At 52.5% G+C, this 22243-nt stretch overlaps 1 protein-coding gene across 1 annotated transcript in view; it reads right to left on the bottom strand.

The window, feature by feature from the left end:
- The window catches only part of C7 (complement C7), a 112819-nt gene that overhangs the window by 11125 nt on the left and 79451 nt on the right, over positions 1-22243 (bottom strand). The window contains exon 17 of the mRNA XM_069745906.1: positions 2267-2451. Within this exon, the coding sequence (XP_069602007.1) occupies positions 2267-2451 (185 nt within the window). The remainder of the gene's footprint in view (positions 1-2266; positions 2452-22243) is intronic.

Raw genomic sequence — 22243 nt, 5'->3', positions numbered from 1 at the left:
CAGATGGGGCAGGATTGGACACAGATGGGGCAGAGTGCTGGACACAGATGGGGCAGAGTGCTGGACACAGATGGGGCAGAGTGCTGGACACAGATGGGGCAGGATTGGAAACAGATGGGGCAGAATGGAGACAGATGGGGCAGGATGGATACGATGGAGACAGATGGGGCAGGATGGGGAGATCATATGGGGCAGAATGGATACTCATGAGGGCAGGATGGGAGAACATATGGCTGGAGCCTGGAATGAGACACACGGGGGCCAGGATGGCGAATATTACCATAGGGGCTAATTAAGGGATATTATTATTGCAGTGATGTATTTATTTTATTTTTTGAGTATACTGTTTTAAATGGGGGGCGGTCCTGTTACTGTGTAGAGTGATACTATGTTGCCTTCTTCATGTGGTGTAATGTAGAAGTTGGGAAAATTAAGTAATGTGTTCTACAAGCGGAACTCGAGATAACTGTGTTATTTCCTGCAGAGACGAGTCCTGGCTGGATGAAGTGATGACGGTCTGTGCTGGATGGAAGATGAAGGACTTCACCTAGAGACGACACTGGTGAGTCAGTGTTACCTATACACTGACACTATACACTGTATACTATATAGAGGTCCTGTGTACAATGTCACCAGTGATCACTGTATTACCTATACATTATATACAGAGCTCCTGTGTATAATGTCACTGGTGATCACTATTACCTGTACACAGACACTGCTTACTAATTACAGATCTCCTGTGTATAATGGAACTGATGGTGATAGTATTTTGGGGATTTTTTTTTTATTACTGATCAGTATTGTAGTATTCAGTCATTGGTGGTAATATGTGGTCTGGTCATGGTGTAGCGGTATTTGTTCCTTGTATTTTATATTATTCGATCACTGTGGTGGTAATATGTCATCTGGTCATAGTGCTGTGGTATTTGTTCCTTGTATGTAGTATTATAGGTCATTTTAAAAATTGAAAAATAAAAATATACCTAAATTGTATTGCATATTTTAACAAATATTTAATAGGTTACAGCAGGGTAGGGCCCGGCCAAAAGTGTCTACCGTGTTATGGTGGCGGCTTAAAAAATCTTTTGGCCAAAACAAAAGCTGCCGGCTATATGTGTGATCTGGTGATGGGAACTGTTAATGTGTGATAGGTGAGAAGTGAAGATTTTCCAAGAGAGAGCGGTGGGACTGTGGACAGTTCGAGGGGTGGAGCCTGGAGGCGGGGCTGGGGTGGAGCCTGGGCGGAGTTTCAAGGGGGCCCCGAAAATTTTGCCAGTATGGGGCCCCGAAATTTCTAGTGGCAGCCCTGCTCCAGACTGATACATTGTAGCAATCCAGCAGAGATCTGTGCAGCTGCTGCTGATGTGTTTCGCTCACAGAGCATTTGCTGCACTGGATACATTGTATCAGCACTGAGCATGGTACAGCATTGCTGCCTCTAAATGGACAGCAGGCAAAGATATTGAAAATGTGGTGTGATATAGAAACATACAAGTAGATCAAAAAGTGGTAGAACTTTTCATTTATATATAGAAGTGGAAATCTCCCCCGGATGTTAGGACTCGAACATACTTTCATATTGCTGCTGTGTAATGAGGATACCCTAATGGGGCATCTCCGGCCCTCTCTTCCCCTTTTTTGTTTTGGAGCACCGTCCCCCTAACTTTATTTCCAGACTGTGCTGATATGCTGCGTGTCCTTGCCGCTCTCCACCATGGACCCCAGAAATTAGTGTCCTTAAAGCCTATAGTTACGGGGATTTCATACTACTTTAATACCCCTGATGAAGGCAAGGTGCTTTGCGAAACCTTCTAAGTGTGATCACCAACTGATTTCTTTGTTTTAGCTTTTATTGGAGCTTTGGCTGGAATCTGTATATTGTGAGGGTATCTCCTTCTACGGATAAGCCCTGTCCTCCTCTCATACCTGCCAAGTTGCCATTTATCCCACATTATATGCTTTGTTTGCACATTTTCTGTAGAGAAGTGTCTGATGTCTGTACTCTGCAGCCTCTGATCCTAGAACATCACTGGACAGGGGCCGGTGGGATGTGGGAACCTCTGCGCTAATGATACAGAGTGTGAAGAGGACAAGGTCTATTCCGATTCTCCCAGGGTCACAGATCGTCATCTCATTCATTCCTCTTACATCTTCTCGTCATGGGGCCATAGTCAGCCATGATTGGGAATGTCCGGCCCACCGCTGTCTCCTGTGGTCAGACATCCAGTGAGACCAGTGTGCAGAAACGGTGGCGGTACTCTACCTGAGCAGGTCTCCCACAAGTGGCACGAGTCACAGGAGCGCTCTGCTTTTTTGGAGAATTTGCAGTCGGCGTCTGCGGTCAGGGTGTATTTCCTCCCCAGACATTGGAGGGCGAGCATTTTGCAGACTGTAAGCGCCGTGTTTTTGCTTGTTCTTCCATCAATGGCGCAAATATCCAGCGAAGATCTGGAAATACATGAAAAAAAACATATCAGACCGGAAAGTGAAATGTACCAAGAAGATCACATCTACAAGACAGACAGGTGTTTCTTCTGTGTCTGCCTCTACCCAAGTCTGCAGTGTCCATCCACAAGGACAATATGTTCAGAGCTTGGGGTCCAGCACTTCTGACCACGAGCAAATCCTGGGGGGCCCGAAAACTCAGGTCACCATCTCACTTTCACCCCAACATACTATTATATATATATATATATCTATAATATAACGCTGGGAGCGTCACTCTGCCCGGCGCAAGCGCCGGCGCAGTCTGGGCCTCACAGAGTGACGCTCCCGGGAGATCGCGGTATGCGTTCACATTGAACGCACACCGCGATCTCCAACAGAGAAGCAGGGACCGCCAGGAGGGTGAGTATCGGCCATATTCACCTGTCCTGCGTTCCACCGCTGAGCGCCGCCATCTTCCCGGTCTTCGGCCTGTGACCTTCAGTTCAGAGGGCGCGATGATGCGCTTAATGCGCGCTGGCGCCGCCCTCTGACTGAACAGTCATAGCCAGGAGACCGGGAAGATGGCGGCGCGCAGCGGTGGAACAGGACAGACAGGTGAGTATAGTAAGTGCTGGGGGGCCTGAGCTGGCGGCGATACCAGCACCTGACCCCCACAGCGCGCCGGTGTCCCCGCCTGCTCAGGCCCCCGGATGGGTGCAGCACATGACAGGATGGGGACGCAGGATGGGTGCAGCACATACCAGGATGGGGACGCAGGATGGTTGCAGCACATACCAGGATGGGGATGCAGGATGGGGACGCAGGATGGTTGCAACACATACCAGGATGGGGACGCAGGATGGTTGCAGCACATACCAGGATGGGGACGCAGGATGGTTGCAGCACATACCAGGATGGGGACGCAGGATGGGTGCAGCACATACCAGGATGGGGACGCAGGAGGGTTGCAGCACATACCAGGATGGGGACGCAGGATGGGTGCAGCACATACCAGGGTGGGGACGCAGGATGGGTGCAGTACATACCAGGATGGGGACGCAGGATGGGTGCAGCACATACCAGGATGGGGACGCAGGATGGGTGCAGCACATGACAGGATGGGGACGCAGGATGGGTGCAGCACATGACAGGATGGGGACGCAGGATGGGTGCAGCACATACCAGGATGGGGACGCAGGATGAGTGCAGCACATACCAGGATGGGGACGCAGGATGGGTGCAGCACATACCAGGATGGGGACGCAGGATGGGGACGCAGGATGGGTGCAGCACATGACAGGATGGGGACGCAGGATGGGTGCAGCACATGACAGGATGAGGACGCAGGATGGGTGCAGCACATACCAGGATGGGGACGCAGGATGGGTGCAGCACATGACAGGATGGGGACGCAGGATGGTTGCAGCACATACCAGGATGGGGACGCAGGATGGTTGCAGCACATACCAGGATGGGGACGCAGGATGGTTGCAGCACATACTAGGATGGGGACGCAGGATGGTTGCAGCACATACCAGGATGGGGACGCAGGATGGGGACGCAGGATGGTTGCAGCACATACCAGGATGGGGACGCAGGATGGGGACGCAGGATGGTTGCAGCACATACCAGGATGGGGACGCAGGATGGTTGCAGCACATACCAGGATGGGGACGCAGGATGGGGACGCAGGATGGGTGCAGCACATACCAGGATGGGGACGCAGGATGGGTGCAGCACACGACAGGATGGGGACGCAGGATGGGTGCAGCACATACCAGGATGGGGACGCAGGATGGGTGCAGCACATACCAGGATGGGGACGCAGGATGGGTGCAGCACATGACAGGATGGGGACGCAGGATGGGTGCAGCACATGACAGGATGGGGACGCAGGATGGGTGCAGCACATGACAGGATGGGGACGCAGGATGGGTGCAGCACATACCAGGATGGGGACGCAGGATGGGTGCAGCACATGACAGGATGGGGACGCAGGATGGGTGCAGCACATGACAGGATGGGGACGCAGGATGGGTGCAGCACATGACAGGATGGGAATGCAGGATGGGGACGCAGGATGGGTGCAGCACATACCAGGATGGGGACGCAGGATGAGTGCAGCACATGACAGGATGTGGACGCAGGATGGGGACGCAGGATGGGGACGCAGGATGAGTGCAGCACATGACAGGATGGGGACGCAGGATGGGTGCAGCACATGACAGGATGTGGACGCAGGATGGGGACGCAGGATGAGTGCAGCACATGACAGGATGGGGACGCAGGATGAGTGCAGCATATGACAGGATGGGGACGCAGGATGGGTGCAGCACATGACAGGATGGGGACGCAGGATGGGTGCAGCACATGACAGGATGGGGACGCAGGATGGGTGCAGCACATGACAGGATGGGGGCGCAGGATGGGTGCAGCACATGACAGGATGGGGACGCAGGATGGGTGCAGCACATGACAGGATGGGGACGCAGGATGGAGCAGCACATGACAGGATGGGGACGCAGGATGGGTGCAGCACATGACAGGATGGGGGCGCAGGATGGGTGCAGCACATGACAGGATGGGGACGCAGGATGGGTGCAGCACATGACAGGATGGGGACGCAGGATGGAGCAGCACATGACAGGATGGGGATGCAGGATGGGTGCAGCACATGACAGGATGGGGACGCAGGATGGGTGCAGCACATGACAGGATGGGGACGCAGGATGGGTGCAGCACATGACAGGATGGGGATGCAGGATGGGTGCAGCACATGACAGGATGGGGACGCAGGATGGGTGCAGCACATGACAGGATGGGGACGCAGGATGGGTGCAGCACATGACAGGATGGGGACGCAGGATGGAGCAGCACATACCAGGATGGAGACCATATACCAATATAAATGCTCGCCACCCGGGCGTAGAACGGGTTCAATAGCTAGTATATATATAGTCACAGATCCCTACTCAGTGGTGTCGCTTATTCGTCATGTGCCTGCTCTCACATGTGACTTGGGGTTGTGCCTACAAGAGTTAATCTATCTCCCCACACTCAGTCCAGCATTCAACCTCTGTCCTATGCTGTAATGGGAGCATAAATCACACACCGACCCAGGCCACACACCCGCTCATACGCGCTGCCACCACTCACCGAATACACGGGCGATGAGTCCCAGAAATAATAATACTAATAATGTCTATCACTCATAAGGTTCACACACCTTAGACTATGGATTATTTTAGAACATTCAAGGTTCAACTTGTTAAAGTTTTATGCTTTAATAACAAAAGGGTCAGTGCTTACAATAAGAAAAGGTATAAAAATATGATAATAAAAAGACATACAACTTATGCAAAACAGTATCAAAATGAACAGGAGAAAACTTACAGAAATTATCTAACTAGTAGTTGCTTTCTTCTCCCTGAGGGGGGGTGAATGGAGTTGGTGGAACACATCAGCTTCTCAGGCTGCCCTCACATGTGAACACAATTCTCTGTCTGCAGCCTAAATTTATAACTTTGGTCTGAGGTCAGGTTTCGAGACTGGCCCCTCAGGTTAATATCATAATTGCTGGCTTGTTGATTGGCCACGGCCGCTCTACTAATGAATATATATTATTTTCCTCTTGAGACACTTGTGACCAGGTTCCCAGGAATACATCACCTCAGGCTGCAATTTAGCATCTCCCCTCCAAGACTTCAGAGGTGCCAAATGTTACCTTCTTCTTGGCTCTAGCTAGACCTCCTGGTGTGATATGGAGACACAACTTCTACTAGTCCCAAGGAAGTACCTATTAACACCTATGTGCGACTTGCCTTCAGAACAGGTGTTACATTATCACTAGTCACGCATATAACCCTAGACATATGGCACTACACACATACAGATATATATACATATATTTCACTATATATATATATATATATATATATATATATAGGTTCAAGTGCTCATCAGAACAAGTCAACTAAGACAGATGAAGACTCAGCAAAAAAGCTGTGGCAGCTGCCATGTGACCACATTTTTCGATCCCTCATCAGGACCGTTTCAATTCACTGCTGGGATTTCTGCTTCCCCTGTTCTGTGTTGTAGAGGGGGTCACATTCCCCTGTTCTGTGTCGTAGAGGGGGTCATATTCCCCTGTGCTGTGTCATAGAGGGGGGTCATATTCCCCTGTGCTGTGTCGTAGAGAGGGTCATATTCCCCTGTGCTGTGTCGTAGAGAGGGTCATATGTAGTGTTGAGCATTCCAATACCGCAAGTATCGGGTATCGGCCGATACTTGCGGTATCGGAATTCCGATACCGAATTCCGATACTTCCCGCGTATCGGATACCGGAATCGGAAGTTCCCGAAATTCAAACAGCACGCAGCAGCCAATGAGGAATGAATTGAAGTGTGGGCACATCCTGTTTAGCATGGTGGGCATGTAACTACTGGCAAGGCTGTGATTGGATGCTGAAATGATGTCACTCAGCACTATAAAAAAATGCTGCCGCCATTTTGCGCTCACTCTGCTGTGATTTTAGTTAGGGACAGGACGCTGTGTTCTAACTGAGGGCCAGTTGAGATAGCTGATTGCTTTATTTTCCTTTCCAAAGGCTAATTTAGCAAAACGCTGTGTGTTCTTCACTGTTCACCTTGCTCTTGCCTTGCAGCGCTGTTTTAACAGCGTTCTGCAAGGTCTCTGTGTGTGTGTGTGTGCAGCTCACTCTGTAGTCTGTGTGCAGCCATATACCCGGTTGTATTCAGCTCAGGGGGGTTCACACTGCCTCACACAGTTGTCCTTTTTTGCTCATAGTGCAGCCTGCTGCACATTTTTTCTCAAATTTCCTATTAGTGTTTTTCCACCCGTCTCCAGCTAAATAGTGGAAAAACACTACATAGGATAACCTAGAGGAGGGTTTTTGGGCCTTGCAGCGCCGTTTACGGCTGTCTGCACGGTCTCGGTGTGAGCGCAGCTCGCCCTGTAGTCTGTGTGCAGCCATAGCCGGTTGGATTCAGCTCAGGGTTCGTTACTGCCTCATATCTTGAAAAAAAATTTCCTTTTTTTCAAATAGAGCAGCCTGTTTAAAATTTAAAAAAAAATTTCCTATTAGTGTTTTTCCACCCGTCTCCAGCTAAATAGTGGAAAAACACTACATAGGATAACCTAGAGGAGGGTTTTTGGGCCTTGCAGCGCCGTTTACGGCTGTCTGCACGGTCTCGGTGTGAGCGCAGCTCGCCCTGTAGTCTGTGTGCAGCCATAGCCGGTTGGATTCAGCTCAGGGTTCGTTACTGCCTCATACAGTTAGGTCCATATATATTTGGACAGAGAGAACATTTTTCTAATTTTGGTTATAGACATTACCACAATGAATTTTAAACAAAGCAATTCAGATGCAGTTGAAGTTCAGACTTTCAGCTTTCATTTGAGGGTATGCACATTAAAATTGAATGAAGGGTTTAGGAATTTCAGCTCCTTAACATGTGCCACCCTGTTTTTAAAGGGACCAAAAGTAATTGGACAATTGACTCCAAGGCTATTTCATGGACAGGTGTGGGCAATCCCTTCGTTATGTCATTCTCAATTAAGCAGATAAAAGGCCTGGAGTTGATTTGAGGTGTGGTGCTTGCATTTGGAAGGTTTTGCTGTGAAGTAAACATGCGGTCAAAGAAGCTCTCCATGTAGGTGAAACAAGCCATCCTTACGCTGCGAAAACAGAAAAAACCCTTCCGAGAAATTGCTGCAATATTAGGAGTGGCAAAATCAAGAGTTTGGTACATCCTGAGAAAGAAAGAAAGCACTGGTGAACTCATCAATGCAAAAAGACCTGGGCGCCCACGGAAGACAACAGTGGTGGATGATCGCAGAATAATCTCCATGGTGAAGAGAAACCCCTTCACAACAGCCGACCAAGTGACCAACACTCTCCAGGAGGTCGGCGGATCAATATCCAAATCTACCATAAAGAGAAGACTGCATGAAAGTAAATACAGAGGGTTCACTGCACCGTGCAGCCACTCATAAGCATCAAGAATAAAAACGCTAGACTGGACTTTGCTAAAAAGGATCTAAAAAAGCCAGCACAGTTCTGGAAGAACATTCTTTGGACAGATGAAGCCAAGATCAACCTCTACCAGAATGATGGAAAGAGAACAGTATGGTGAAGGCGTGGTCCAACTCATCATCCAGAGCATACCACATCATCTCTAAAACACGGCGGAGGCAGTGTGATGGCGCGGGCATGCATGGCAGCCAGTGGCACTGGGTCACTAGTGTTTATTGATGATGTGACACAGGACAGAAGCAGCCGAATGAATTCTGAGGTATTCAGAGCCGCCATACTGTGTGCTCAGATCCAACCAAATGCAGCCAAACTGATTGGTCGTCGTTTCATACTACAGATGGACAATGACCCAAAACATAAAGCCAAAGCAACCCAGGAGTTTATTAAAGTAAAGAAGTGGAATATTCCTGAATGGCCAAGTCAGTCACCTGATCTCAACCCAATTGAGCAGCATTTCACTTGTTAAAGACTAAACTTCAGACAGAAAGGCCCACAAACAAACAGTAACTGAAAACCACCGCAGTGAAGGCCTGGCAGAGCATCAAAAAGGAGGAAACACAGCGTCTGGTGATGTCCATGAGTTCAAGACTTCAGGCAGTCATTGCCAACAAAGGGTTTTCAACCAAGTACTAAAAATGAACATTTTATTTAAAAATTATTGAATCTGTCCAATTACTTTTGGTCCTTTTAAAAACAGGATGACACATGTTAAGGAGCTGAAACTCCTAAACCCGTCATCCAATTTTAATGTGGATACCCTCAAATGAAAGCTGAAAGTCTGAACTTCAACTGCATTGGAATTGTTTTGTTTAAAATTCATTGTGGTAATGTCTATAACCAAAATTAGAAAAATGTTGTCTCTGTCCAAATATATATGGACCTAACTGTATCTTGAAAAAATGTTTCCTTTTTTTCAAATAGAGCAGCCTGTTTAAAATTTAAAAAAAAAATTCCTATTAGTGTTTTTCCACCCGTCTCCAGCTAAATAGTGGAAAAACACTACATAGGATAACCTAGAGGAGGGTTTTTGGGCCTTGCAGCGCCGTTTACGGCTGTCTGCACGGTCTCCGTGTGACTTAAACTTGCTCTGTAGTCCGATTTGCAGAAAAAAAAAAAAGTAAAGTTCACCAAACACCACTTAACACTTGTGTAGGCCACATTTGAAAAATAATAAAGTTTAGGCTACGTTTACATTAGCGTTTCGCTAATGTGCGTCGCTGTTGCGTCGGCGACGCAGCGGCGACGCAGCGGCGACGCGCCCCTATGTTTAACATGGGGGACGCGTGCGTTTTTTTGGTAGCGTTTTCCGACATGTGCGTCGTTTTCGACGCTAGCGTCGGACGCAAGAAAATGCAACAAGTTGCATTTTTCGTGCGTCCGATTTTCGTCAAAAAACGACACACGCGTCGCAAAACGCAGCGTTTTTGCGCGCGTTTTTGGTGCGTCGTGCGTTGCGTCGCCGTTGCGTCGCCGACGCACCGGCGCGCAACGCTAATGTGAACGTAGCCTTAGTCCACACTTTACAACATTAGTGTTTCTTACACCTGTTAGGAGGAGCATTTCAGGAATAAGCACACTAAGGCCTTAGTACTTTTCTGCTTATCTTTATCTTCAACCAAGATGAAGAGGGCAGGGAGTAAGGCACGTGGGCGTGGGCGCGGAGCAGGGAGAGGACGTGGTGATTCTGTGCCTGCTGTGGCCACCGGTGACTCGTCGTCACTCAGTTTCAGCAGGAAACAGTCCTTCATGCGCAGCTTTGTCGGAGAGCGCCGTGCACCGCTGCTGCGTGAAGACCAAATTCAAGCCGTTGTCGGGTGGATGGCAGCTAACGCCTCGGCATCGACTTCAGTTAGTGCCACATCCTCTCAGGCACAGAGCACTGGAGAGCAGCCATCTGTCTCTTCACCACCTGCCAAACTGGCCAGGCAGTCAGAGAGCCCAGGACAGGAGCCGTCTCTACTTCTGTTCTCTGAATCTCTTGGCTTGGAAACAGGGGGCCAGCCAAGCAGCATTGGAGAAATAGAAGAAGAAGAGGCAGTTTGCAGTGATGCCCAACAGCTTTGTCTCTCTGACTCTGAAGAGGCTGGTGGGCCAGTGCCTGCGGTGACCACAGCGCAGTACGCATCTGATGATGAAACTCAGGTGCCGCTTTCTGGTGCGTACTGTGCTGCCGAGACTACCCAGGAGGAGCAGTTGGTGGCAGAGGGTAGTGGAGATGATGAGGTCCTTGACCCATCGTGGCGTGAGGAACAGGAAGGTGGTGGGAGCAGCTCAGAGGAAGAGATTCCCCTTACGGGCCAAAGAGAGAGAGGGAGGGGGAAGACTGCGGAGCCTGTAGCCTCCATTTTTGCACCCGTTAGGAGCCTGTCTCTTTCCAAAGCCAAAAAGGGCGCTCCCAAGACTTGCAGTGCCTGGTCCTTTTTTGACACAGTTGCAGATGACATTTGTTTTGTCAAATGCAAGCTGTGTCATCAGAAAGTCAAAAGAGGTAAAAGTGTCAGCAACCTCAATACCACAAATATGTGGAAACATGTGCGGACCAGGCACGCGGTGGAGTTACAGAAACACAGTGAAGACGTAGGCCAACCAACAGCGGCAGCTACCACCTCTTCATCTCGTGTTGCCTCTTCCTCCACTGTTGTCCAGAGACCTAGTGTAATTCCACCCACAGCACCACCTTCCCAGTCATCCTCACACTCCCAGTCTACTCTACAGCCATCGGTAGTACAGGCATGGGAGAAAAGGCGGGCATTCTCGGCCAACCACCCCCGAGCACAGGCTCTGAATGCAGGCATTGCCAAACTGTTGTCCCTGGAAATGCTCTCATTCAGGCTGGTGGAGACTGACAGCTTCCGTGACTTGATGGCATTGGCAGTCCCACAGTACAAGGTGCCCAGCCGCTTTTACTTCAGCAGGCAATCTGTCCCTGCCCTGCACAGGCATGTTGAGGGAAACATAAAACATGCGCTACTGAACGCCGTCAGTAGCAAGGTCCACCTCACCACCGATGCGTGGACCAGTCAGCATGGACAGGGGCGATACGTTTCCCTCACTGCCCATTGGGTTAATGTTGTTGAGCCAGGTACAGATCGTGCGAGTGGCGCAGGACGTGTCCTGCCCACTCCAAGGATTGCAGGAATCCAGTCTGTACGCATTGACTCCTCCTCATACACAAGTTCCTCAGAATCATCTCTGCAGGAGCCGTCACAGTCCACCTCCCGTGAACGTTTACCTATGACCGACATGAGCACAGCCGTGGCCAAACGTCAGCAGGCCGTCTTGAAACTAGTTTCATTGGGGAATCGAAGCCACACAGCGCAGGAGCTCTGGAATGCCATCAAGCAGGAGAGCGATGTGTGGTTACTGCCAGCGAATCTCCAGCCAGGCATGGTAGTGTGTGACAATGGCCGAAATCTGGTGGCAGCTTTGGCCCTTGGCAACCTCACTCACATCCCATGTCTGGCACATGTGCTCAATTTGGTTGTGCAGAGTTTTCTGAGGGACTATCCGGATCTTGATGCCCTGCTGCACAAGGTCCGCCTAGAGTGTGCTCACTTGCGGCGTTCCAGCTTGGCCAGATCCCGCATTGCTGCTCTGCAGCGCCGATTCCGCCTTCCGGAACACCGCATCATATGTGACCTACCTACCAGGTGGAATTCCACGTTACATATGTTGGAGCGGTTGTGTGAGCAGCAGCAAGCAGTTATGGAGTACCAGCTGCATCAGGCGCAAAGAAGTCGCAGTCAGCGCCGATCAGACTTCACAACCACAGAGTGGGCCACTATGAAGGACGTCTGCCTGGTTTTGCGTCCTTTTGATTATTCCACGCGGATGGCAAGTGCAGATGATGCACTAGTCAGCATGACTGTCCCCCTTATCTGCCTGCTTCAGCAAACTTTGCAAGGGTTAAGGGATGATGTTGTGGAAGAGGTGGAGGATGAGGAGTCTCCTTTTCCATCAGCTTCTGGAGAGTCAGCGCCACGTGGTTCCTCACAAAGGGGTACGCAGGGGCCACTTTGTGAGGAGGATGAGGAGGAGTCAATGGAGGAGGAAGAGCTCCGTCCAGAGGAGGGAGCGACACAATTGTCCAGTGGTCAGTGGGTACAGCGAGGGTGGGGTGATGACGAGCGGGCAGAGATCATGTCTCAAGCAGGGGACAGCGTTTCTGGGCCAGTTGGCAGTCTGCAGCACATGGTGGATTTCATGCTGCAGTGCCTGAGAAACGAACGCCGCATCGACCACATTCTCAACATGCCTGATTATTGGGTGTTCACCCTCCTCGATCCTCGCTACCGGGACAACGTCCAAAACCTCATCCCAGCGTTGACCCGGGAGCGTAAAATGCGGGAGTACCACGACACACTGGTGAATTCCATCATCTTCTCCAGTCCAACTGAGAGGAGTGCTGCTAGTGCTTTACAAAGCAGCTCAGTGCGTCGAGGCAGTGGGGGAGGCTCTGCCCAAAGAGGGAGCAGAAGCAGTGCCTCTGCCCAAGGCAAGCCCAGTATGGCACAACTGTGGCAAACTTTTGTGTGCCCGCCCCAAATGTCTACACCATCACCGGCGGCTCCAGTCAGCAGGAGGCAACGGTTCCGTCAGATGGTGACAGACTACATGGCTTGCCCTCTTACTGTACTCCCAGACGGCTCTTCCCCGTTCAAGTTTTGGGTCTCTAAGCTGGATACATGGCCAGAGCTAAGCCAGTATGCATTGGAGGTGCTGGCTTGCCCTGCGGCTAGTGTCTTATCGGAACGTGTCTTTAGTGCCGCAGGTGGTGTACTAACAGACCGTCGCATGCGACTATCCTCCGATAACATTGACCGGCTTACTTTCCTGAAAATGAACCAGGCCTGGATCTCGCAGGAATTTGCCACTCCTCTGCCTGATTAAGTAATTGGGTGTCATCCAGGTCTCCTGCTGTGTTCATCTTTCTACCACCTAAACTGCTATTCCTGGGCTCCAACACCGCCAGTTGCGGCTCAGAAGTGCAGGCTGCACAGTAAAAACATACGACCCAGTGTTATTCAGTTTCAGTTACGTCAGCTGATCCCCAGCTGTGTAGCCGGCAATGTGTCCTGCAACCGCCACGCTGGCACAACATCCTAAATGGAAGGGAACCTGTCCCCCCCCCCCGTCGTTTGTTACTGAAAGAGCCACCTTGTGCAGCAGTAATGCTGCACAAGGAAAAGGTAGCTCTTTTAGTTTAGCTCCTTGCACACGCAGAACCTAACACTTATAAAATGTGTTCACTGATACCGTTATACTGTCCCGGAGCTGGGACTTTCCTTCGTAATGTGACGCAGCACAGCCGTCATTCCTACCCACTTGCTGCCATGCGCTGCCTCCTCAGCGTTGTTTTAAGCTGTCACAGAGCCTGCGCTGTTCTGTTATCCCTTGGCCATACCCTATTTGCGCTGCCTGTCTTCTGACATAATTTGGTGTCAGGCTGGCTGCGCCTGTGCTGTCGCGCTGCCCTAGATCCCGCCTCGCAGTGTCTTCTGATTGAATCACACAGCGGGCCTGGGATCCATGGGCATGCGCAGTGTATATCTTCCCCTCGGGCTCTCGCTCATCTCCCTCCGCCTTCTTTAGACTGTGCGCCGTCAGCTGATCCCTAATAGCATGCCACGGCCGTGACACCGCACAGTCTGAAGAAGAGGGAAAGAGGGGAGTGAGAGTCGAGGATATGCACTGTGCATGCCCATGGATCCAAGGCCCGCAGTGGGATTACGTTAGATGACACTGCGAGGTGGGATCTGGAGCAGCGTGGACGCACAGGCACTGACAGCCTGACACCAAATTATGTCAGAAGACAGGCAGCGCTAATTGGGCATGTCCAAGGGATAACAGAACAGCGCAGGCTCCGTGACAGCTTAAAACAACGCTGAGGAGGCAGCGCACGGCACCAAGGGGATAGGAATGACAGCTGTGCTGCGCCCCATTACGAAGGAAATTCGCACCTCCGGGACGGTTTTACGGTATAAGGGGACACATTTTTAGTGTTTACTTCTGTGTTTGCAAGGAGCATAATTAAAAGAGCAACCTTTTCCTTTTGCATCTTGCTGCACAAGATGGCTCTTTCAGCTACAAACGTCTTGGGGGGGGGGGGGTTAAAGGTTCCCTTTCAACTTGCTCCAATCAGGCTTCGGCCTACACTCTGTTCCTCTGCTCCTCCTGCTGTCCCTGGGCTCTAACACCGCCAGTTGGTGCCTGGAAGTGCTGTCTGCACAGTCAGTCGCTCCTCTGTTATTGGGGTTCAGTAACGTCAGCTGATCCCCAGCTGTGTGTGCGGCAATACCTCCAATCTGCTCCTCCTGCTGTCCCTGGGCTCTAACACCGCCAGTTGGTGCCTGGAAGTGCTGTCTGCACAGTCAACAGTCCTTCCTCTGTTATTGGGGTTCAGTAACGTCAGCTGATCCCCAGCTGTGTGTGCGGCAATTCCTCCAATCTGCTCCTCCTGCTCTCCCTGGGCTCTAACACCGCCAGTTGGTGCCTGGAAGTGCTGTCTGCACAGTCAACAGTCCCTCCTCTGTTATAGGGGTTCAGTAACGTCAGCTGATCCCCAGCTGTGTGTGCGGCAATTCCTCCAATCTGCTCCTCCTGCTCTCCCTGGGCTCTAACACCGCCAGTTGGTGCCTGGAAGTGCTGTCTGCACAGTCAACAGTCGCTCCTCTGTTATTGGGGTTCAGTAACGTCAGCTCATCCCCAGCTGTGTGTGTGGCAATTCCTCCAATCTGCTCCTCCTGCTCTCCCTGGGCTCTAACACCGCCAGTTGGTGCCTGGAAGTGCTGTCTGCACAGTCAACAGTCGCTCCTCTGTTATTGGGGTTCAGTAACGTCAGCTGATCCCCAGCTGTGTATCCGGCAACGTGTCATGCGACCGCCACGCTGGCACAACTAAAATGTAAGGGGACCTTTCCCCCCCCCCCCCCCAGGCGTTTGTTACTGAAAGAGCCACCTTGTGCAGCACTAATACTGCACAAGGAAAAGGTCGCTCTTGAAAGTATGCTCCTTGCAAACGCTGAAGTACACACTCATGTAATGTGTCCCCTCACACCGTCCAACCGTCCTGGAGGTGGGACTTTCCTTTGTAATGTGACGCAGCACAGCCGTCATTGCTACCCCCTTGGCACCGTGCGCTGGCTCCTTAGCGTTGTTTGATTCCGTCATGGACCCTGCGCTGTTATGTTATCCCTTGGCCATGCACAGTTTGCGCTGCCCGTCCTCTGACATCATTTGTTGTCGTCCTGGCTGCGCCTGTGCGTCCACGCTGCCCGAAATCCCACCTCGCAGTGTTGTCTAATGTGATCCCACAGTGGGCCTGGTATCCATGGCCATGCGCAGTGCATATACTAGCCTCTCACTCCCCTTCTTCACGCTTCTTCAGACTAGGCGGCGTCAGCTGATCCCTTATAGCATGCCACGGCCGTGACGCCGCACAGTCTGAAGAAGCAGGAAGGAGGTGAGTGAGAGGCGATGATATGCACTGCGCATGCCCATGGATCCCTGGCCCGCAGGGGGATTACATTAGATGACACTGCAAGGTTGGATCTCGGGCAGCTTGGACGCACAGGCACTGCCAGCCTGACACCTAAATGATGTCAGAAGACGGGCACCGCTAACTGTGCATGGCCAAGGGATAACATTACAGCGCGGGCTCCGTGACAGAACCAAACAACGTTGAGGAGGTGGCGCACGGCACCAAGGGGGTTGGAATGAAGGCTGTGCTGTGTCACATTACAAAGGAAAGTCCCACTTCCGGGACGGTTTGACGGTATGAGGGGACACATTATATGAGTGTGTACTTGAGCGTTTGCAAGGAGCATAACTTTAGGAGCCACCATTTTCCATGTGCAGTATTACTGCTGTACAAGATGGCTCTTTCAGCAACAAATGCCTGGGGGGAGGGGGTTAAAGGTTCCCTTTCAACTTGCTCCACTGCAGGCTTCGGCCTACACTCTGCTCCTCTTTGATTCCCTGGGTTTCAACACTGTCAGTTGCCACCTGGAAGTTTTGTCTACACAGAAAAAAACACTAGCTGATGTGTCAGTGGGGTTCAGCACCGCCAGCTGTTCCCCTGCTGTGTAGTCGGCAACGTGTCCAGCACAAGCCACGCTGGCACAACAGACCAAAAGCTGCCACCAGTGCAGGCTTCGGCCTACACTCTGCTCCTCTCCTCCTCCTGCTGACCCTGGGCTATAACACCGCCAGTTGTAGCCTGGAAGTGCTAGCTGCACAGAGAAAAACACCCGTCAATGTGTCAGTGGGGTTCAGCACCGCCAGCTGTTCCCCTGCTGTGTAGCCGGCAACGTGACCTGCAAACGCCACGCAGGCACATGAACTGAAATTGAAGGAAGCCTGCCCCCCACCCCCAGGTGTTTCTATGTATAACAGCCACCTTGTACAGCAGTAATGCTGCATTTGTACAAGGTGGCTGACTTTTTCTCCTTGCCCACGTGGAACTCAACACGTACAAAATGTGTCTCAGTAGAGACCATTACATTGTCCCTGAGGTGTGACTTTCCTTTTCAATGACACGCAGCACCCCCCTTGGTAGCGCTGCCCGTCTTCTGACATCATTGGTTGGCTGGCTGTGCCTGTGCGTCCGCCCTGCCCAACACAACGCCCCTCGTTGTCTCATTTATTTTGACAGCGAGGGTGTGCTTGATGGGCACGAGCAGTGCATATATTCGCCTGTCTTCACTCCCCTCCTTCCGCCTTCTTCAGACTATGCGGCCTCATGGCCGCGGCATGCGATAAGGGATCAGCTGAGGCCGCACAGTCTGAAGCAGGTGTAAGGACATGAGTGAGCGGCGAACATATTTACTGCACAAGGCCAGGAATTCCAGACCCGCAGTGTGAATTTTAGAAATCACACTGTGGGTGTGGGATCCATGGCCATCGCTAACCGCACCGGCCAACATGAAATGAGGTCAGAAGACGGGCAGCGCTCACAGGGCATTGCCAAGGGATAACACAAGAGCGCAGACTCCTGTACAGCAAATAACAACGCTCAGGGAGCAGCGCCCAGCACAAAGGCGTTATTTTTCGACACCTGTGCTGCGTGTCATTAAAAAGACAAGTCACGCCTCCACTACAGTTCTACTGTACACTGGGCTAAATTGTGTACGTGTTTTATTCAGCGTGTGCAATGAGAAAAATTCATAGAGCAACCATTGACTTGTGCAGCATTAATGCTGTACAAGGTGTGGCTCTTGTACTTTGTAACACCTGAGGGGGGGGTAAAGGTGACCTTTGAAATTGGTTCTACTAGGCTTCGGCCTTCACTCTGCTCCTCCTGCTGACCCTGGGCTCTAACACCGCCAGTTTGAGCCCGGACATGCTAGCTGCACAGAGAAAAACACCAGCCAATGTGTTAGTGGGGTTCAGCAGCGTCAGCTGTTCCCCTGCTGTGTAGCCGGCATCGTGTCCAGCACAAGTCACGCTGGCACAACAGACCAAAAGCTGCCACCAGTGCAGGCTTCGGCCTACACTCTGCTCCTCTCCTCCTCCTGCTGACCCTGGGCTCTAACACCGCCAGTTTTTGCCCGGACATGCTAGCTGCACAGAGAAAAACACCAGCCTATGTGTTAGTGGGGTTCAGCAGCGTCAGCTGTTCCCCTGTTGTGTAGCCGGCATCGTGTCCAGCACAAGCCACGCTGGCACAACAGACCAAAAGCTGCCACCAGTGCAGGCTTCGGCCTACACTCTGCTCCTCTCCTCCTCCTGCTGACCCTGGGCTCTAACACCGCCAGTTTTTGCCCGGACATGCTAGCTGTACAGAGAAAAACACCAGCCAATGTGTTAGTGGGGTTCAGCAACGCCAGCTGTTCCCCTGCTGTGTAGCCGGCAACGTGACCTGCAAACGCCACGCAGGCACCTGAACTGAAATTAAAGGGACCCTGGCCCCCACCCCCAGGTGTTTTTATGTATAACAGCCACCTTGTACAGCAGTAATGCTGCATTTGTACAAGGTGGCTGACTTTTTCTCCTTGCCCACGTGGAACTCAACACGTACAAAATGTGTCTCAGTAGAGTCCATTACATTGTCCCTGAGGTGTGACTTTCCTTTTTAATGACACGCAGCACCCCCCTTGGTAGCGCTGCCCGTCTTCTGACATCATTGGTTGGCTGCCTGTGCCTGTGCGTCCGCCCTGCCCAACACAACGCCCCTCGTTGTCTCATTTATTTTGACAGCGAGGGTGTGATTGATGGGCATGTGCACTGCATATGTTCGCCTGTCTTAACTCATCTCCTTCCGCCTTCTTCAGACTGTGCGGCCTCATGGCCGCGGCATGCGATAAGGGATCAGCTGAGGCCGCACAGTCTGAGGCAGGTGTAAGGACATGAGTGAGCGGCGAACATATTTACTGCACAAGGCCAGGAATTCCAGACCCGCAGTGTGAATTTTAGAAATCACACTGTGGGTGTGGGATTCATGGCCATCGCTAACCGCACCAGCCAACATGAAATGAGGTCAGAAGATTGGCAGCGCTCACAGTCACAGGGCGTTGCCAAGGGATAACACAAGAGCGCAGACTCCTGTACAGCAAATAACAACGCTCAGGAAGCAGCGCCCAGCACAAAGGCGTTATTTTTCGACACCTGTGCTGCGTGTCATTAAAAAGACAAGTCACGCCTACAATACAGTTCTACTGTACAATGGGCAAAATAGTGTACGTCTTTCATTCTGCGTGTGCAATGAGCAAAATGTAAAGAGCAACCTTTCACTTGTGTAGCATTACTGTTGCACAAGATGTGGCTCTTCTAAATTTAAACACCTGAGGGTGGGTTAAAGGTGACCTTTGAAATTGGTTCAATTAGGCTGCGGCCTACACTCTGCTCCTCTCCTCCTCCTGCTGACCCTGGCTCTAACACCGCCAGTTGGGGCCCGGACGTGCTAGCTGCACAGAGAAAAAACACCAGCCAATGTGTCAGTGGGGTTCAGCTACGCCAGCTGTTCCCCCGCTGTGTAGCCAGCAACGTGTCCTGCAAACGCAACGCAGACACAAAGCTGCCTCCAGTGCAGGCTTCGGCCTACACTCTGCTCCCCCTGCTTACCCTTTGCTCCAACACCGCTAGTTGTGGCTTTAGGAAGACAATCTTGAATAGGCAACGCATCCGGGTTCCAGCACCGTCAGCTGGTTCTCGCCAGTGTTTTTGTCACGGGTACTCCCTCGTGCCCAGCCTGGTTCCAGCACCGTCAGCTGTTTCCGGGTACTGTCAAACTCACTGAGACACCTATGCGTTGCCCCGTCGTGTTGCGGTCGGGTTAGCCAACTCCAGGGTGCCTCCAGTTTAGGAGCTTCCTATGTGGGCTGCGTGAACTGGTAGTCAAGGCTGGTTCTGTAGTGCCAGTAGGCCCAGCTCCCCCTGTTGGGGTTCGGTAACTGCGGCTGCCTCGCGGCCTAGCTGTTCTCTCCTCTCCTGTGGGCCTTCGGGTCCACCACCTGGTTCCAGCACCGTCAGCTGGTTCCGGGCAGAGCCTTTGGCTTAGGTGCCTCCTCCTGGGTATCCGAGTTCCGCCATCGCCAGGCGGTCCTTGGTAGTGCTTTTAAGCGCGGGCACCTACAGCTTAGTAACCGGGTTCCAGCACCATCAGCTGGTCTTCGGTGCCATTGGCTCTTGCACACTGGGGCAACGCATCCGGGTTCCAGCACCGCCAGCTGGTTCCCGGCAGTGTTTTTGTCACGGGTACTCCCTCGTGCCCAGCCTGGTTCCAGCACCGTCAGCTGTTTCCGGGTACTGTCAAACTCACTGAGACACCTATGCGTTGCCCCGTCGTGTTGCGGTCGGGTTAGCCAACTCCAGGGTGCCTCCAGTTTAGGAGCTTCCTATGTGGGCTGCGTGAACTGGTAGTCAAGGCTGGTTTTGTAGTGCCAGTAGGCCCAGCTCCCCCTGTAGGACTGTTGGGGTTCGGTAACTGCGGCTGCCTCGCGGCCTAGCTGTTCTCTCCTCTCCTGTGGGCCTTCGGGTCCACCACCTGGTTCCAGCACCGTCAGCTGGTTCCGGGCAGAGCCTTTGGCTTAGGTGCCTCCTCCTGGGTATCCGAGTTCCGCCATCGCCAGGCGGTCCTTGGTAGTGCTTTTAAGCGCGGGCACCTACAGCTTAGTAACCGGGTTCCAGCACCGTCAGCTGGTCTTCGGTGCCATTGGCTCTTGCACACTGGGGCAACGCATCCGGGTTCCAGCACCGCCAGCTGGTTCCCGGCAGTGTTTTTGTCACGGGTACTCCCTCGTGCCCAGCCTGGTTCCAGCACCGTCAGCTGTTTCCGGGTACTGTCAAACTCACTGAGACACCTATGCGTTGCCCCGTCGTGTTGCGGTCGGGTTAGCCAACTCCAGGGTGCCTCCAGTTTAGGAGCTTCCTATGTGGGCTGCGTGAATTGGCAGTCAAGGCTGGTTCTGTAGTGCCAGTAGGCCAAGCTCCCCCTGTAGGACTGTTGGGGTTCGGTAACTGCGGCTGCCTCGCGGCCTAGCTGTTCTCTCCTCTCCTGTGGACCTTCGGGTCCACCACCTGGTTCCAGCACCGTCAGCTGGTTCCGGGCAGAGCCTTTGGCTTAGGTGCCTCCTCCTGGGTATCCGAGTTCCGCCATCGCCAGGCGGTCCTTGGTAGTGCTTTTAAGCGCGGGCACCTACAGCTTAGTAACCGGGTTCCAGCACCGTCAGCTGGTCTTCGGTGCCATTGGCTCTTGCACACTGGGGCAACGCATCCGGGTTCCAGCACCGCCAGCTGGTTCCCGGCAGTGTTTTTGTCACGGGTACTCCCTCGTGCCCAGCCTGGTTCCAGCACCGTCAGCTGTTTCCGGGTACTGTCAAACTCACTGAGACACCTATGCGTTGCCCCGTCGTGTTGCGGTCGGGTTAGCCAACTCCAGGGTGCCTCCAGTTTAGGAGCTTCCTATGTGGGCTGCGTGAACTGGTAGTCAAGGCTGGTTCTGTAGTGCCAGTAGGCCCAGCTCCCCCTGTTGGGGTTCGGTAACTGCGGCTGCCTCGCGGCCTAGCTGTTCTCTCCTCTCCTGTGGACCTTCGGGTCCACCACCTGGTTCCAGCACCGTCAGCTGGTTCCGGGCAGAGCCTTTGGCTTAGGTGCCTCCTCCTGGGTATCCGAGTTCCGCCATCGCCAGGCGGTCCTTGGTAGTGCTTTTAAGCGCGGGCACCTACAGCTTAGTAACCGGGTTCCAGCACCGTCAGCTGGTCTTCGGTGCCATTGGCTCTTGCACACTGGGGCAACGCATCCGGGTTCCAGCACCGCCAGCTGGTTCCCGGCAGTGTTTTTGTCACGGGTACTCCCTCGTGCCCAGCCTGGTTCCAGCACCGTCAGCTGTTTCCGGGTACTGTCAAACTCACTGAGACACCTATGCGTTGCCCCGTCGTGTTGCGGTCGGGTTAGCCAACTCCAGGGTGCCTCCAGTTTAGGAGCTTCCTATGTGGGCTGCGTGAACTGGTAGTCAAGGCTGGTTCTGTAGTGCCAGTAGGCCCAGCTCCCCCTGTTGGGGTTCGGTAACTGCGGCTGCCTCGCGGCCTAGCTGTTCTCTCCTGTGGACCTTCGGGTCCACAACCTGGTTCCAGCACCGTCAGCTGGTTCTTGGCAGTGTCTTTTGCTCTTGTACCTTCTGCTCCCCATCCTGGTTCCAGTACCGTCAGCTGGTTCCGGGCAGAGCCTTTGGCTTAGGTGCCTCCTTCTGGGTATCCGAGTTCCACCAACGTCAGGTGGTCCTTGGTAGTGCTTTCAGGTACGGGTACCTCCTGCTTAGTAA

The sequence above is a fragment of the Ranitomeya imitator genome, chromosome 1 (genome assembly GCF_032444005.1).
Source record: "Ranitomeya imitator isolate aRanImi1 chromosome 1, aRanImi1.pri, whole genome shotgun sequence".
Classification (NCBI taxonomy): Eukaryota; Metazoa; Chordata; class Amphibia; order Anura; family Dendrobatidae; genus Ranitomeya; species Ranitomeya imitator.
The sequence above is the reverse complement of the archived record's forward strand: the minus strand, read 5'-3'. Positions and strand labels throughout refer to the sequence as shown.